Source organism: Cyanistes caeruleus, unplaced genomic scaffold, assembly GCF_971803275.1.
Source record: "Cyanistes caeruleus unplaced genomic scaffold, bCyaCae1.hap1.1 HAP1_SCAFFOLD_123, whole genome shotgun sequence".
In the NCBI taxonomy this organism is placed as follows: domain Eukaryota; kingdom Metazoa; phylum Chordata; class Aves; order Passeriformes; family Paridae; genus Cyanistes; species Cyanistes caeruleus.
Genome location: NW_028255920.1, coordinates 230100 through 246851, shown reverse-complemented (window position 1 = coordinate 246851; position 16752 = coordinate 230100). Strand labels below are relative to the sequence as shown.

Here is a 16752-nt window from a genome sequence, read left to right as displayed (position 1 = left end):
AGTGCCACCCCAGTCCCTCCCTGTCCATTCCCAGTCCCTCCCAATGCCACACCACTCCTCTCCACTCTCTCCCAGTGCCCATCCCAGCGTGTCCATCTCGCTGGTGCCCTCCAGCTCCCAGCCCGGCCCCGGCCGCCTGCTCTGCTCCCTGATGGATTTCTCCCCTGCCCACATCCAGCTGAGCTGCTCCCAGGGCCAGCAGCAGCTCTCGGGCCACGTGTTGGCCACTGCCGTGCTCCCCAGCGGGGACTGGAGCCAGCAGCTCCTGGTGCTGCCGGAAACCGCCCCCGGCATTGCGGGCTCAGCTCCAGCTGCCAGGTGGAGCACGGCAGCCTGGAGCACCCCCTGAGCCGGCACTGGGGCACGGCCCGGCCCCCACAGCGCCGGGGGCAGCGGGGGAGGCACTGGGGGGGCCCAGAGGGGGATTGGGGTGTGCTGGGAGGAACTGGGAGGGAGTTAGAGATAGACTGGTTTAAACTGGGGAAGGGATTGAGGTGCTTAGGATGGCTGGGAAGGGGTTTGAAGAATGTTGGGGAGGGTGGGATGGGGTTCTGGGGGTCCTGGTGGACCCTGGGAGGGAGTTTGGGGGTGCTGGGTGTCACTGGGAGGGATTTGAGTGAGCCTGGAGGGGCTGGAAGGAGATTGGGGATTGGAAAGCAGGGATTGGGATGAGGTTGGTTGTGCTGGAAAGAGACTGGGAGGAGTCTTGATGAGTCCTGGTGGGCCTGGGAAGGGACTGGGAGAGGGTTTGGGGGTCCAGGGGCAGTGGGGAGAAATTGGGAGGGGGCTGTGGGATCCTGAGAGGAACAGGAGGGGCTCTGCTGGGTCCTGGGGAGGCTGGGAAGAGACTGGCAGTGATTTACCAAAATAGCAATATTGATCCAGTATCAACATCAATCTGTTAATGGACAAAAAACCTCTCCAACAGTTTAAAGTTACAAAGTGGATGTTTAATCACAGCACTGGGCGAGTGCGGGAGTCACCCCTTAATACGCACTGCAAGTTGACAAAAGATTCCAGTGTCTATTTATTTACAAAAGTCTTAAATATCCAAAATACTAATACATATTAATACTAATGCATATGCATAATGCTAGCACCTCCCATGTTCCACTTCGGATTAGAATTCATGGTAATGATTTTAATGTCATTACGCCTGCATGGTTGGCTCCCCAATTTGAGGAGGGGGTCGTTTTGGTGAGGAGGGTTCATCAAGGGATGAAGGAAAACCGCTCTTCCTCACTCTCACCATTCTACCTTTACAATGGTTGACATTACAAATGACATTTGGTACAACTCCAGTTTCCTCCCTTGTGACTTGGAAATGGGTTTCCTGATGTAAGGTCTGTGATCTTCCTGAACCCGTTTATCAGTTTCTCTTTTCTCATTATAAGCACAGCTGAACAAACATACAATGAAAAGTAATTTTTTATCTAAGTCCGAGATTCATTATCTCAAATCCTGTTTCTCACTTAATCATTAACTCGAACTAGTTCCAGCAAGGCCTATCTCTAGCCAAGATCCCTAATTTTTCTAAAATTCTTAATTGTTTAAAATTAGTGACTCCAAAGGAGGTTTCAGAGGGTCCTGGGTAGGCTGGGGGAGACTGGGAGGGTCCTTGGAGGGGCTTGGGGTGTCTGTGAGAGGTTTTGGGGGTCCTGACCTCTGCAGATGCCCCAGGGATGCCATCAAACGCTGCCCAACGCAAGATGCTGATGGGGATTGGAGTCTCAGTGTTGGGCTTCGTCTTCTTGGCACTGGGGCTCGGCTTCTGCCTGCGCAGGAAGGTGAGGGAGGGTTCTGGGGTTGTGTCTCCCTCACCCAGAGCGTTTGTGCTCACCTCTGGGCCCCCAAGCCCGGTGTCACCCCCTTTTCTCTGCCCACACAGCTCCTGAGGCAAAAGGTTCTTGAAGATTGAAAGTCAACAATTCCCATTGTCATTCTGTATCCTGTTGAATTTTCATTCCCCTGTTTCATCCAGGTGCCCACAGGGAGCCAGGAAGATGTGGAGCCTCCCAGCCAGGTGTCTTCCCAACACGCATCACCAGACCACGGATCACCAGGGCTCTGCCCAACGGGGGTCACTGGGGATCATCCAACGCCCATCCTCCCATGGGGGATGGAGCTGGAGCAGCGCACGAAGCTCTTCCCGCACTCAGGGCACTCGCAGGGCTTCCCTTACTGGTGCCTACGTTGGTGTCGGGTCAAGTTAGAGCTCCGTGAGAAGCTCTTCCCACACTGGGGACACTCGTAGGGCCTCTCCCCAGTGTGGATGCGCCGGTGCCTGATGAGGTGGGAGTTGCGTTTGAAGCTCATCCCGCAGTCGGGGCAGCGGAAGGGCCTCTCGTCTGTGTGAATCCGCTCATGTTTGAGGACATTGGAGCTGGTCTGAAACCTCTTCCCACACTCAGGATACTCGTAGGGCCTCTCCCCAGTGTGGATGCGCCGGTGTTCCCTCAGACCGGAGCTCCACCCAAAGCTTTTCCCACATTCCAAGCAGGTGTAGGGCCGTTCCCCTGTGTGGATCACCTGGTGTCTCATCAGGTCAGAGATATTTCTGAAGCTCTTCCCACATTTCCCACACTCATAGGGTTGTTCTCTCATGTGGATCTTCTGGTGATTCCTCAGGCTGGAGCTCTGGCTGAAGCTCTTCCCACATTCCCCACACTCGTAGGGCTTTTCACCAGTGTGGATCACCTGGTGCTCGATCAGGTGGGATCTCTTTCTGAAGCCCTTCCCACATTCCAAGCACTTGTGGGGCTTCTCCCCCAGCTCTGAGCTCCGGCTGGATCTCTGGCCGTGTTCCTGGCACTGGGGGGATCTTTCCTCCTCGCAGCTCCCTGGACTGGGTTTCCAGCCCCTCCTCATGCAGGATCTCTGGGGCTTTTTCTCCTCCTCTGCCATCTGGACACAGTTTGGGAAGGAAAATTCCTGGTTAGGAGAAAAAAGAGAGGAGAGCGCCTTGGACTGGGGGTTCCTCCATGCCCAAGTTCATCTCAGGAAGTCATTGGGCATCTTGTGTCTGTAACAAAGCAAAGCACCAAGATTCAGCCCAAACAAGAAAACAATGATGAAAAACTACCCAAACACCAAATTCAGGAAAAACCCCCTCCAGAATACAAAGATTCAGCCCCTGCAAAAAAACAAAGCACCAATATTTAGCCCAAAAAAGTTCAGAAACACCAAGATTCAGCCCCATCAAAATCGTGGATCCCCTCCCCAGTCACCTCCAGGGCAACACTCTTGGAACTGCACATACAGGGAGAATGGAACGTTGTCCTGCTTCCTCTTCCTTCTCTCCCACCTCCTCCTGTGGCCCTACTCTTCCTCCCACTCCTCTTCCTCCTACTATTTCTCCTCCTCCTGCACCTGCTCCTCCCACGTGAATCCTTAGACCGTTTTGTTCTTCAAACTTGCTTCTCCTTCCCTTCCCCTCCTGCCCCCAGGCCCAGCACCCACTGCCGCCTCCCTCTTCCCCCCCAGTCCCACAGCATCCCACCGCAGGGGCACGGATGCAGCTGGGCCAGCTCGGCCTGGGGCAGCGCTGGGCTCTCGGCCGCTTCCGCCCGCACTCGCTCCCCACTGCAGCCGCTCCCGCCACCACAGCGCGGGGGGGCCCGGCCTTGGCGCTCCCCCCTCCCACCTCCCCAAATTCCCCTCCAGGGGGGCGCCAAGGCCCGGGGGGGAGGGGCGCAGCTGGGATCCAGGTAGGACCATTGAGGGGACAATATGGAATGCTAGAAGGGCATCCTGGACAAAGGGATGATGACCCCAAAATATCTCTCAAGGGTCCCTTGGGAGCATGTGGAGGTCGTTTGCACATTCTCCCAGAGCTAACTAGGGACATGGACACCCAGGGGGGCAAGAAGGGAAGTCCAGAAGGGATTTAGACAACAGGGGATGGATGGTGTTGGTGTGCTGGGAAGGGATTGGCTGAAGGGGAGTGTGCAGGAATGTGCTTAAGGCAAGAAGCAGGAGGAGGAATCCATGGGATAAGAAAAAGGATAATGGAAAAGAGGAAGAGAAAAATACTGAGGATTGGGATGTGTTTCAGAAGGGTCTCATCCTCCAAATTTGCTTGCTTACTCAGATCCTTTGTATCCCAGTTTTCCAGGACAGGAAAACAAGGAGGTGAGGATTTCAGGGGGTTTCTCTGAGCTGGGAGCGGCAGGAGCGGGCGCAGAGCTGCGGCACCGGGAGCACGGGCTGGGGGCCTGTGGGGAGCTGTGGGGCCGGGCCGGGGCTGTGGGGCAGCCGGGGCTCAGCGCCGGGCGCTGCCTGAGCCCAGCACCCCCCGGGCAGGGCCCGCAGTGGCCCCCGGCCCCCAGGAGGCTGCGGGACGCCCCGGCCGCTGCCCGGCCCCGTGGAGCTGCCGGCCCTGCCCGCCGGGGGGGCCGCCTTTGGACACTGCGGCAGGACAGGGACCGGCTCTGGGATACGGGCTGGGGAGGGGAGCCTCAGCACAGCCAGCACGAGGAAGGAACAGCTCACAAATGGCGATTAGACCTGCAAGGATCCACATGATCTTTTAAGCATTTCCTGCTGGGTCCCTGGAGACAGGAAGGATTTTGCAGAAAGCTCAGCAGCTGCCACAGGATGAGCACCCACAGGCACTGAGGGGGGCTGCAGCAGCGACAGAAGAAGCCCCTGCAGCACTTGCTCACAAAGGCTCAGCAGCTGAATGCAGCAAGGGATGAGCAAAAGGCCAAGCTGAAGGCAAAGGCCATGGCACACTTCCTACAGCCCCTGAGGGATCAAGCCCAGGGCCCAAGGGGGCCCCAGCACCCAGGGGACACCCTCGGCCACAAGCACCTGGCACAGGCATTGCCCTCCTGGCCAGGGCACAGCCCACCCAAACAGCCCCTGGCAAGGAATCAGCCTTCCAGCTGCAGGGCACAAGGACACTGCAAGCACAGACAGCAGCACCCTCAGCACCAGCAAGTCCAGCCCTTGATGGACACGCATTCTTAGCGGTGGCACAGCTCCCATTCCACCAGGGACCCACCACACTGCAGCCCTTGGGAACATCCAGGGTGGCTCTGGATCCAGAGGAGACCTTTCCTGATGGACACAGGGGCCTCTCTATCCACTCAGAACCTCACACCTAAGGGGGAAAATTGTTAAGGTATATTTTAATTAATAAGGCACTAAGTGAGAAAGATGAGTGGTTGACTTTTATTCAGCCACTATTAGCAGATGTGGAGGATGGGTTTAAAATGCAGGAATTTTTCTTTGCTCACAGTTGTGATTGTAATTTACTGGGAAGGGATTTGATGGCTAAACGGGGAATGCAGATTAATGTTGCAAAAGGTGATACAGAGGCTGGTTCTGTTGTACCTCTGTGTCAAATGTCTGGCAGAGCCATGGCTGAAGTGAACCCACAAGTGTGGGCAGACCCAGAGAAACTGGCAAAATTAGATATGGAGCCTCTCCAAATTTCCCTGAAGCAACCAGGACAAGAGGTGTCGAAAAGCAATCCCCTGTTCCAAGGGAGGGAAGGAAGGGCTCACAGCCTGTCTGGGAGTCCTGCTCAAGGCACGGCTTGGGGAGCCAGGGATGGCTCCCTAGAATGCTCCTATCCTGCCAAACAAGAAATCCAATGGAATCCACAGAATGCTGCAGGACCCAAGAAGAAGAAATGAGATGATGAAACCGAGACACCCCACACTCTCAGATCCTTACACCAGCCTCAACCAGGTGCCCTCCTCACACTGCTGCCATTCACAACTTGATGCAAAAGATGCTTTCTGGGGATCTGCCCACTTCCAGAGGATGCAAACACAATTCTGCCTTGGGCTGGCAACAAGAGGTAGAAGGGAAAATGCTCAAGACATGGACGGTCCTTCTGCAGGGATGCTCGGAAGCACCGGCCTGATTGGGGCAAGCCTTGCAGGAAATACCAAAGGAATTGACCTCACCCCCAGGGACTGGCTTAATGCAGGATGTGGATGACTTGATCCAGTCAGGAGGACAAGGAGAAGAGGCAGAGGAAGCCTCTGTGAAATGGCTTCATTTTCAGGCTAAAAAACAGCTTTGAGTATCTGAAAAAAAAGAAAGGGCAAATGGTAGAGAAAATGGTTAAATATTTGGGACCTATATTGACAGAAGCTTTGTCTTGTATTGACCCTGAGAGGGTCCAGGAAATCTCAGAAATAATGTGACCCTGGACTAAAATGGAGCTGCAGCAATTCTTACAATTAACAGGGAATTGCAGGAGCTGGATTGAGGATTCTCTCTTCTAGCCAGAACATTGTGTGAACTTTTAATCCCCAGATAGCCTCAATGTTATGGGGTGGACATAAGAAAGAGAACAAAACTTAACAAAATGAAAATAATAAAATGATTGATGCCCCAGCCATGGCTCTTCCAGACTCAGAAATCTGAATTGCAAGGGAATATTAAACAGGCCACCCCTGAGCCTGCACTGAAGGCAACGCAGCAGCAGCCAGGGCTCCCCAGCGGGGGAAGCCCCTGGGCCTGCCCACAGATCCTCTGCTCAAATCCTCGGCCTGGCCACCCTCCTTTGCCATCTCCAGCCACTGCGGGACAATCCTTGCTCTCACTCTTGCAGCTTCAGGCCTTTCTGTGCCTGCCCTCGCCACAGCTGCTGGGGAAGGCACCGGGACAATTCCACTCTGCCTCTCAATTCCACTCACACTCTGCCCTGCCTGGGATTCGCTGCTGGCAAAATAGACCAACTTGAAAATGATTTAAAATCTTATTTCTCTAAAGGGACTTGGTTTGCCTTTGCCTTGGGGAAAGGAAATTTAAAGGTTTTTTTAAGGGATGTTCCACCACTCAGCAGAGATGAAATTAACATCTCAACAGACTGGGAATAGCCCAAAAGATTCCCCCCAAGATAACGACCAGCAACAAAACATCAACACCCAGCAGCAAACATCAACCAACATCTTACCCCAGACACTGCCCCAGGCACAGCTGGAGACACCTGGTCTGGAAAAGGCTGAGCAGAAAATCCAGGAGTGCCCACCTAATTCACATCAGAGGCACAGAAATCCCGGTGCAACAGGAAACCAAATCCTAACAACTCCACACCTTGAAACCAATGAACATTAAACCAATGGATTTCTATGGGGTCAGAATGTATAAATTTAGGAAAAAATTAGTCAAACTCATGTGTCATGGGATGATTTTCTCTGCACACCCAGCCTAAGTGTGCATGAAATTATTCCTGTTGCACATTCCGGCCAGAATCAAGTAATGCCTTATTTCTCTAAAGACATTGTTGAAGAGTTTTTGCTTTTCACAGTTTCAGTGAAGGGATTACACCATTAGAATATTTTTTCATAATAATTTTATTTCCATATTGTGGGTTCTGTTTGGGCCAGTGTTGTGAGAATCAGTTTTTAGTCCTAGTTGAATAAAAAGAAAATACTTGATTGCTTTGTAATTTCTCTTTTTATGTTTGTATGTGGCCCATACTGATGGCAAAAGGATGGTATGGGTTATCTTATGTTCACATTTAAGATGTATTTTGAAAAACTAGAAAAGCTTAAAAGGTGGCCCTTTAACTCGTAAACCACTAATAGAATATTTTTTTTGTCAAAAAAAGAAAATCGGCAAAGAAGGCACCAGCAGGGAAGTGGGGAGAACACTTGAATCACCCCCAGCTGCCCAGAAAGAGAAGCTTTGTTCCAGGTAGCCAGGAGAGGAGCTTTAGAAATGCAAATGAACACTGATGGCCCAAAGCCTGCACAATGGCCCAGGGGCTTTGGGTATCAGACCATTGGGGTTTATTTGCTGCCACAAGTTCAGGGAAATCAGTTGGGAATCCACGTATGTGATGATTTCATGAGAGAAAAGCTGACAATTGATGCAGCCCTGGCTAGAGGGAGCACCCAGAAATGGGGAAAAGATGAACGACCACCAGAACAAATCCTGCAACACCATGGACCAGACCCTGGGAACCCTGATGAATTCACATCAGGTACCAGAGAAACCATTTCTCATTTCAATGGGATAATTAGATTACAGGATGCCATTGAAATAATAACCAACCACACAGCTCCAGCTCCTGACCTTCCCCCCAACCAATCCACTCAGATGAGGAACACAACATTTCACCATGGGATGGGATCAGATTACCTTTTAGCAGAAAAAGGAGAGGTTTGGGAAAAGTTACGTAACTCAAACTGCTGATGGAAAACAGATGGCAATGGAAAAGTAGTAAAACAGATAACAAAGGAAATACCAAAGCAACTCATATACTTGACCTGGAAAGGATGGGAATGGGACACACTTTTGTGGTTCCCTCGCAGACCATGGGTTAAACAAATGCTGTTTCTCCTCTCATGTGCTACAGCAACTCTCATCTTTTTACCATGCACCACACCTTGCTGAGTGCAGCTCATTCAGCAGCTGAGCAAGGGGATGCAGGTGGCAGCCAGGCCTCCTGAGCCACAAACGGCTACAAAAGGACAGAGAATGAGGGCACTGAGAGCAACCCCAAAAACAAAGAACACCCAGGAAGAAAAAACAGAGACCATGAGAAAATCTGCTTGGAGATAGGGCCAGGGACTTGTACATAAGGAAGCAATGGGAGAAATCACCAGTTTCAGAAAATGTTACTAATTGACAAGGACTGCTGTTCAGACCAAGTCCCGCTACATTCCTGAACTTCCAGAAGAACAAACACTTCACAGAGACAGGAATATCGGGTGTTATACAAAAAGGACATGCAGCAGGCAGATCGGGAAGGCTGAACCTTCCAAGCACCTCGGCCAGTGTTGGGCAAAGGGACAGGGACATGCGGCCGGGAAAATCAGGACAAAAACGAGGCCGCGTCCTCCAAGACCTGGAGAGAGCGCACGGCAAATGCCCCATGGCCTCTCCCTTTGGGCAGCAATAAAGTCACTTGCACACCACTCCTCTGGCTCCTTGGGCCACACAAACCTCTGGCGCCGGGAATTTTCCCGCCCGGCCCCGGGCCCAGCGCAGCCACCTCCGGCCTCCCGACACGAAGCGGGACGAGCCAGCGCTGCTCCGCCACCGCCTCCTGCCGAGGCCCCAGCGGCAAGGAGACCGCGGGCAGCCGCTCCCGCAGCGCCCTCAGCCCAGGGCCAACACGGGCCGGCCACGGCACAAGCCACCCGCCACAGCCCCCTGCCGCCCCCTCCCGGGCCCGCAGCGAGCCCCGAGCCCCCGCAGAACCGAGCGCGGCTCCCACCTGCGATGGCCGGGGCCGCCTCCGAGCTCCGCCGCCGCCTCACCGGGCTCCGGTCGCCGCTGCCGCCGCTGCCGGGCCCGCACAGACGCTCCGGCAATGGCGGCTCTCGTGCCCCACGGCCGCCCTGAGGGCGCCAGCAGGGCCGGGCTTGTCCCCACTCTGCCCAATCAGCGCGCGCCAGAGCCACGAGTGACGGCAGAAGCAGCCAATCGCAGCCAGCGGCGGGCTCTGCACACGGCACGGCCTCGCGTGCCTTGGGCTGAGCTCCGCCATTTCTCGGCCCCCTGGGCTGAGGAGCGGCCCCGGCGCTGGGCCCGGCCCGGGCAGGAGGCCAAGGAAGCGCCGCTGCGCTGAAGCGCCGGGAGCTCGGGGTGCCCGGGAGCTGAGGGCGCTGCGAGCTGGGGGTGTGTCCGGGGTGGAGCAGGGCATGCCGGAGCGAGGCCAAAACTCTGTGACTCTCCTTCCTGTCCCGGGCGGGGAGCAGAACACACAAGGAAAGGCTCGGGGGTCGGGATGAGGGTGGGGAGAGTTCAATCCTTGGTCACGGGCACAGCACACCTGACTTGAGGAAATTAAATTGAATTTATTCTCAAACGTGTCAGAACAAGAAAACGAGAAGGAAAGTAATTCCTACGGAAATCCATCTTTCCCCCCAGCTGTCCCTCCTTCCCGGGCTTAACTTTGTGCCCCTCTCCGTCCCCCTCCCCGCCCAGAGGCACAGGGATGGGGGTCACAGTCAGGTCATGTCACTGCCTCCCCCTGAGGGCCAGGAATCCTTGTCCTGCTGCAGCCTGGGGTCCCTCGCAGGGGCCAGAGTCCCTCAGGACCAGGCTGCTCCAGCGGGGATGGCCAGGGGGATCCCCGAGTCCGGCCAGGAGCCACTTGCATGGCTGTGCAGGGGCTTCTGCCGGGCTCGGGGCCTCTCTCAGGCACCCCCTGCTCCGGCCCGGCCTCACTGCCCCCCTCACCCCCCCCATGCAGCGAGTGCCCGGGCAGGGAGATGCACGATTTTCCCGGGGCTGAATCTTGGAGTTTCTGAGCTTTATTGGGCTGAATGTTGGTGCTTTGTTTTTTTGTGGGGGCAGAATCTTTCTGTTTTGGGAGGATATCAGCTTTTTGGTGTTTTGGAAGTTTTTGATCTCTTTTGATGTTTGGAGGATGTTGGTGCTGAATCTTGGTGTCCTGGAGGTTCTTTCAGACACAAGATGCCCATTGACTTCCTGAGAGCACCTTGGGCAAGGCGGTACCCCCAGCCCAAAGTGCTCTCCTCTTGTTTTTTCCCCCAAACCAGGATTTTTCAATCCTAAGCCGTGGCTGGATGGAGGAGGTGGAAAAGCCCTGGAGAAGCCGCATGAGAAGGGTCTGCAAACCCAGCCCAGGGAGCTGCGAGGAGGAAAGATCCCCCCTATGCCAGGAACATGGCCAGAGATCCAGCCAGAGCTCAGAGCTGGGGGAGAAGCCTCATGGTGGGGAGAAGCCCTGCAACTGCTTGGAATGTGGGAAGGGTTTCAGGTACAGGTGCGAGCTGATCCAGGACCAGGTGATTCACACTGGGGAAAAGCCCTACGAGTGTGGGGAATGTGGGAAGTACTTCAGCAAGAGGTCCAACCTGAGGGCACACCAGGTGATCCACACTGGGGAATGGCCCTACACCTGCTTGGAATGTGGGAAGAGCTTTGGGTGGAGCTCTGACCTGAGAAAACACCAGCTCATCCACACTGGGGAGAGGCCCTACGAGTGTCCCCAGTGTGGGAAGAGGTTTCAGTGCAGCTCCCATGTCCTCCTACATGAGCGAATTCACACAGACGAGAGGCCCTTCCGCTGCCCTGACTGCGGGAAGGGCTTCAACTGCAACTCCACCCTTGTCAGGCACCGGCGCATCCACACTGGGGAGAGGCCCTACGAGTGTCCCCAGTGTGGGAAGAGCTTCTCACGGAGCTCTCACTTGACCCAACACCAACGGAGTCACCAGTAAGGGAAGCCCTGCGAGTGCCCCGAGTGTGGGAAGAGCTTCTCACGGAGCTCTCACTTGACCCAACACCAACGGAGTCACCAGTAAGGGAAGCCCTGCGAGTGCCCCGAGTGTGGGAAGAGCTTCGTGCGCTGCTCCAGCTCCATCCCCCATGGGAGGATGGGCATTGGATGATCCCCAGTGACCCCCGTTGGGCAGAGCCCTGGTGATCCGTGGTCCTGGTGATGCGTGTTGGGAAGACATGTGGCTGGGAGGCTCCACATCTTCCTGGCTCCCTGTGGGCACCTGGATGAAAGCAGGGGAATGAAAATCCATCAGGACACAGACCAACAATGGGAATTCCTTGAGGAGAGTGGATTTGTTGACTTTCAATCCTAGAGAACCTTTTGTCGCTGCCTCAGGAGCACTGTTGGCAGAGAAAAGGGGGTGACACCGGGCTTGGGGGCCCTGAGGGAACACACATGCTCTGGGGGGGGGAAATCCAAACTTAGGGACCCTGTCTCACATTATTGCTCAGGTAGATGCTGAGCCCCAGAACCAGGAAGACGAAACCCAGCATGGAGACTCCAATCTCCGTAAGCATCTTACTGCAGGTGGCATTTCATGGCGTCCCTGGGGCAACTGCAGAGGTCAGGACCCCCAAAACCTCTCACAGACCCCACAGGTACCTCAAAGGACCCTCTCAGTCTCCCCCAGCCTGCCCAGGACCCTCTGGAACCTCCTTTGGACTAACTAATTTTAAAAAATTAGGTATTTTAGAAGATTTGGAGATCTCAGCTAGAGACAGGCCTTGCTGGAGCTAGTTAGAGTTAATGATTAAGTGAGAAGCAGGATTTGAGATAATGAATCTCAGACTTAGGTAAAAAATTACTTGTCATTGTATGTTTGTTTAGAGGTGCTTATAATGAGAAAAGAGAAACTGATAAACGGGTTCAGGAAGATCACAGACCTTACATCTGGAAACCCATTTCAAAGTCACAAGGGAGGAAATTGGAGTTGTACCAAATGTCATTTGTAATGTTAACCATTGTAAAGGTAGAAAGGTGAGAGTGAGGAAGAGCGGTTTTCCTTCATCTCCTGATGACTCCTCCGCACCAAAACGACCCCCTACTCAAATTGGGGAGCCAACCACGCAGTTGTAATGACATTTTAAACTGATTACAGTGCATTTTAATCCAAAGTGGGGAATGGGAAGTGTTAGCATTATGCATATGTATTAGTATTAATATGTATTAGTATTTTGGATATTCAAGACTTTTGTAAATAAATTCACACTGGAATCTTTCGTCAACTTGCAGTGCGTATTAAGGGGTGACTCCCGCACTCGCCCAGTGCTGTGATTAAACATCCACTTTGTAACTTTAAACTGTTGGAGAGGTTTTTTGTCCATTAACAGATTGATGTTGATACTGGATCAATATTGCTGTTTTGGTAAATCACTGCCAGTCTCTTCCCAGCCTCCTCAGGACCCAGCAGAGCCCCTCCTGTCCTCTCAGGATCCCACAGCCCCCTCCCAATTTCCCCCCACTGCCCCAGGACCCCCAGACCCTCTCCCAGTCCCTTCCAGCACCAGCAGGACTCATCAAGACTCCTCCCAGTCTCTTCCCAGCACAACCAACCTCATCCCAATCCCTGCTTTCCAATCCCCAATCTCCTTCCAGCCCCTCCAGGCTCACTCAAATCCCTCCCTGTGACACCCAGCACCCCCAAACTCCCTCCCAGTGTCCACCAGGACCCCCAGAACCCCATCCCACCCTCCCCAACATTCTTCAAACCCCTTCCCAGCCATCCTAAGCACCTCAATCCCTTCCCCAGTTTAAACCAGTCTGTCTCAAACTCCCTCCCAGTTCCTCCCAGCACACCCCAATCCCCCTCTGGGCCCCCCCAGTGCCTCCCCCGCTGCCCCCGGCGCTGTGGGGGCCGGGCCGTGCCCCAGTGCCGGCTCAGGGGGTGCTCCAGGCTGCCGTGCTCCACCTGGCAGCTGGAGCTGAGCCCGCATTGCCGGGGGCGGTTTCCAGCAGCACCAGGAGCTGCTGGCTCCAGTCCCCGCTGGGGAGCACGGCAGTGGCCAGCACGTGGCCCGAGAGCTGCTGCTGGCCCTGGGAGCAGCTCAGCTGGATGTGGGCAGGGGAGAAATCCATCAGGGAGCAGAGCAGGCGGCCGGGGCCGGGCTGGGAGCTCGAGGGCACCAGCGAGATGGACACGCTGGGATGGGCACTGGGAGAGATGGGAGACGAGTTGTGTGGCATTGAGAGGGACTGGGAATGGACAGGGAGGGACTGGGATGGCACTGAAAGAGATGAGAGTGGATACTGGGACACTGGATGAGGGCGTGGAGGTCTGGGAGTGAAGTGAGAATGAACTAGGAATAGACTGGGAATGGCTAAAAAGGAGTGGGCGGGACTGTGGCGGCACTGGGCGGGACTGTGGTGGCACTGGGCGGGACTGTGGTGGCACTGGGAGGGACTGTGGTGGCACTGGGAGGGACTGGGAATGAAGCGCGCGGCGCTTGCAGGCCGAGTCCAGCACGGGGCTCTCGGCTTTGTGGATCTGCCCGGCAACTGATGAGTCATCAGAGAGACGCGCTCTGATTGGCTGAGGGGCGGCAGATCCACGGAGAGGCGAGATGGACAGGCGGGGTCACTGGGAGAGGCTGGGATGGACTGGGAGAGGCTGGGATGGACTGGGAGAGCCACGGGAGCCATTGGGAGCCCACAAGGGGCCCCGGGGATGGGCACACGGAAGGCTGAGGGCTCTGGGGTGATTCCCAGGGAGGTTTGGAGGGACAAGGCTGGGCCCCTCTCTGTGCCCCGCGAGCAGCGGCCCGGACAGAAAAGTTCAGGAGCGGGAGGAGGTGTTTCTCAAGATTGATTTTAATCCTCATTCTCCTGGTCTGATTTGCTCAGTCCTAAATTCAGTGCATTTCCCCGTGTCGGGCTGTTGTGGCCCTGATGGTGAGCCCTGAGTGACCTCTCCCTGCCCTTGTCCCGACCCACGAGGATTTGGATTTGTTTCAGTTCAGTGGAATTCGTGGTGATTTGGGGGGAGCTGGAGCAAAGCAGCTGGAAAGCACAGTGGGCGTGTGTCCTGGGTTGATTATGATGTTAAATTGTATCCCCATTCGTCCACCTAACCCAGACACAGGTTCTGTATTCTTAAAATTCCATCTGAGAGTAAAAGTGAGTGGAAAAGAAGCACCAAGTCTGTTATCAGACTGCACTTGCTCCCCCCGCATCGGGAGTTTTGACTACAGCACAGACAGACAACAAGACACAGATCGCCTTGGCTTTCCAGCTAGCCGGGGCAGAGAGGTCTTCCTGGACTGTTTTCTTTCCCTTTTTCTGAAACGAATCGAAGCTGCTCTGGACTGGGGACTCGGGGGAGCACCGGGAGCACCCCTGGACTACCGGGAGCCCAGCCTGGGCAGCGGCATTTTCCAGCGCCAGAGGGACTGATAACAGAGCCAACACCCCCAGGAAAGAGACCCTCTGAAGTTCCTCATCTCTGCTGAAGGGCGAGAGGTTTTGTAATTTGATATCGTTCATTTTTGTGCTGGGTAGTGCTGTGCCTGGGAAATAAACAGGTTTTTTCCACTCCTCTCAGAGAAATCTCTTCCCGAACTGGATGGGGGTGGGAGAAAGGGGCCACGTGGGTTTGCTTCCCGGGGGGAGCCCACTGGAGGTTTTCTCCAAAATTTACCCTAAACCAGGACAATCACCCAAATTACACAAACACATCACAAAATTTCAGAAACATCCCTCCAAATTCTAGAAAAAATGACGAAAAATGGCAGAAAACACCCACAAAATTTCCTAAATCTTCTCAAAACCCTACCAAATTCCAGAAATATCCCACATAATCTCCAAAAATTTCCGCACAATCTAAGAAAAACCCATCAAAACTCTTCAAGACTCCTCAAAATCGCACAAAATTCCAGAAAAACCTTGCAAAATTCCGGAAAAAAAATTCACAAAATTCCCTAAATCTTCTCATAAACCTACCAAATTCCAGAAATATCCCAAAAAATCTCCACAAATTTCCACACAATCTAAGAAAAATCCCACACAATTCTTCAAGGCTCCTCAAAATCCCAAAAAATTCAAGAAAATTACCACAACTATACAAGAAAATTCCAGAAAATACCCTTAAAATTCTGAAAACCCCACCAAATTCCAGAAACACCCTACAAAATCTCCACTAATTTCCACACAATCTAAGAAAAATGTTCTCAAAGTTCTTCAAGTCTCCTCAGAATCCCACAAAATTTCAGACAATTCCACAACATTCCAAAAAAATCCCACCAAATTCCAGAAACACCTCAAAAATTCCAGAAAAAATCCACAAAATTCCCAAAATATTCTCATAAGCCTACCAAATTCCAGAAATAGCCCACAAAATCTCCACAAATTTCCACGCAATCTAGGAAAAATCCCACACAATTCTTCAAGTCTCCTCAAAATCCCACAAAATTCAAGAAAATTACCACAACTTTACAAGAAAATTCCAGAAAATTCCCTTAAACTTCTGAAAACCCCACCAAATTCCAGAAACACCCTACAAAATCTCCACTAATTTCCACGCAATCTAAGAAAAAGGCTTTGAAAATTCTTCAACTCTCCTCAGAATCCCACAAAATTCCAGACAATTCCAAAACATTCCAAAGAAATCCCACCAAATTCCAAAAAACTTCTCATAACCCTACCAATTTCCAGAAACATCCCACAAAATCTCCACTAATTTCCACGCAATCTATGAAAAATGTACTCAAAGTTCTTCAAGTGTCCTCAGAATCCCACAAAATTCCAGACAATTCCAAAACATTCCAAAGAAATCCCACCAAATTCCAGAAACATCCCACAAAATTCCAGAAAAAAATCCACAAAACCCCCAATATCTTCTCATAAACCCACCAAATTCCAGAAATATCCCACAAAATCGCCTCAAATTTCCACGCAGTCTAAGAAAAATCCCACACAATTCTTCAGGGCTCCTCAAAATCCCACAAAATCCAAGAAGACTGCCACAACATTCCAAAAAAATCCACAAAATTCCCTAAACCTTCTGAAAACCCCACCAAATTCCAGAAAATCACCACAAAAATCTCCACTGATTTCCACAAAATCTAAGAAAAATCCCACACAATTCTTCAAGGCTCCTCAAAATCCCACAAAATTCCAGAAAATTACCACAACATTCCAAAAAAATCAACAAAATTCCCAAAATCTTCTCATAAGCCTACCAAATTCCAGAAATAGCCCACAAAATCCCCACAAACCTCCACGCAATCTAAGAAAAATCCCACACAATTCTTCAAGGCTCCTCAAAATCACACAAAATTCCAGAAAATTACCACAACATTCCAAAACAATCCCACCAAATTCCAGAAACACCTAACAAACTTACAAAAAAAACCCCCACGAAGTCCCCAAAATCTTCTCATAAGCCCACCAACTTCCAGATACATCCCACACAATCTTTACAACTTTCCACTAAACCTAAGAAACATCCCTCCAAGTTCTTCAAGTCTCCTCAATATCCCACAAAATTCCACAGAAACTCCACAACATTCAAAAAAAATCCTAAAAATTCCAGA

The 16752-nt window shown here is 52.7% G+C and overlaps 2 protein-coding genes across 2 annotated transcripts in view; one reads left to right on the top strand and one right to left on the bottom strand.

Moving 5' to 3' along the window:
- Positions 1–928: 928 nt before the first annotated feature.
- On the bottom strand, positions 929–9288 carry LOC147646118 (uncharacterized). The gene is made up of 2 exons (XM_086873930.1): positions 9188–9288; positions 929–2931 (listed from the first exon to the last, which is right to left on the bottom strand). Exon 2 carries the CDS (start codon positions 2902–2904, stop codon positions 2179–2181), a length of 726 nt encoding a protein of 241 aa, XP_086730056.1. The 5' UTR covers positions 2905–2931; positions 9188–9288; the 3' UTR covers positions 929–2178.
- Positions 9289–10409: 1121 nt separating this feature from the next.
- The window catches only part of LOC147646115 (uncharacterized), a 146464-nt gene continuing 140121 nt past the window's right edge, over positions 10410–16752 (top strand). Inside the window, exon 1 of the mRNA XM_086873919.1 lies at positions 10410–11149. Within this exon, the coding sequence (XP_086730045.1) occupies positions 10506–11149 (644 nt within the window). The 5' untranslated portion in view covers positions 10410–10505. The remainder of the gene's footprint in view (positions 11150–16752) is intronic.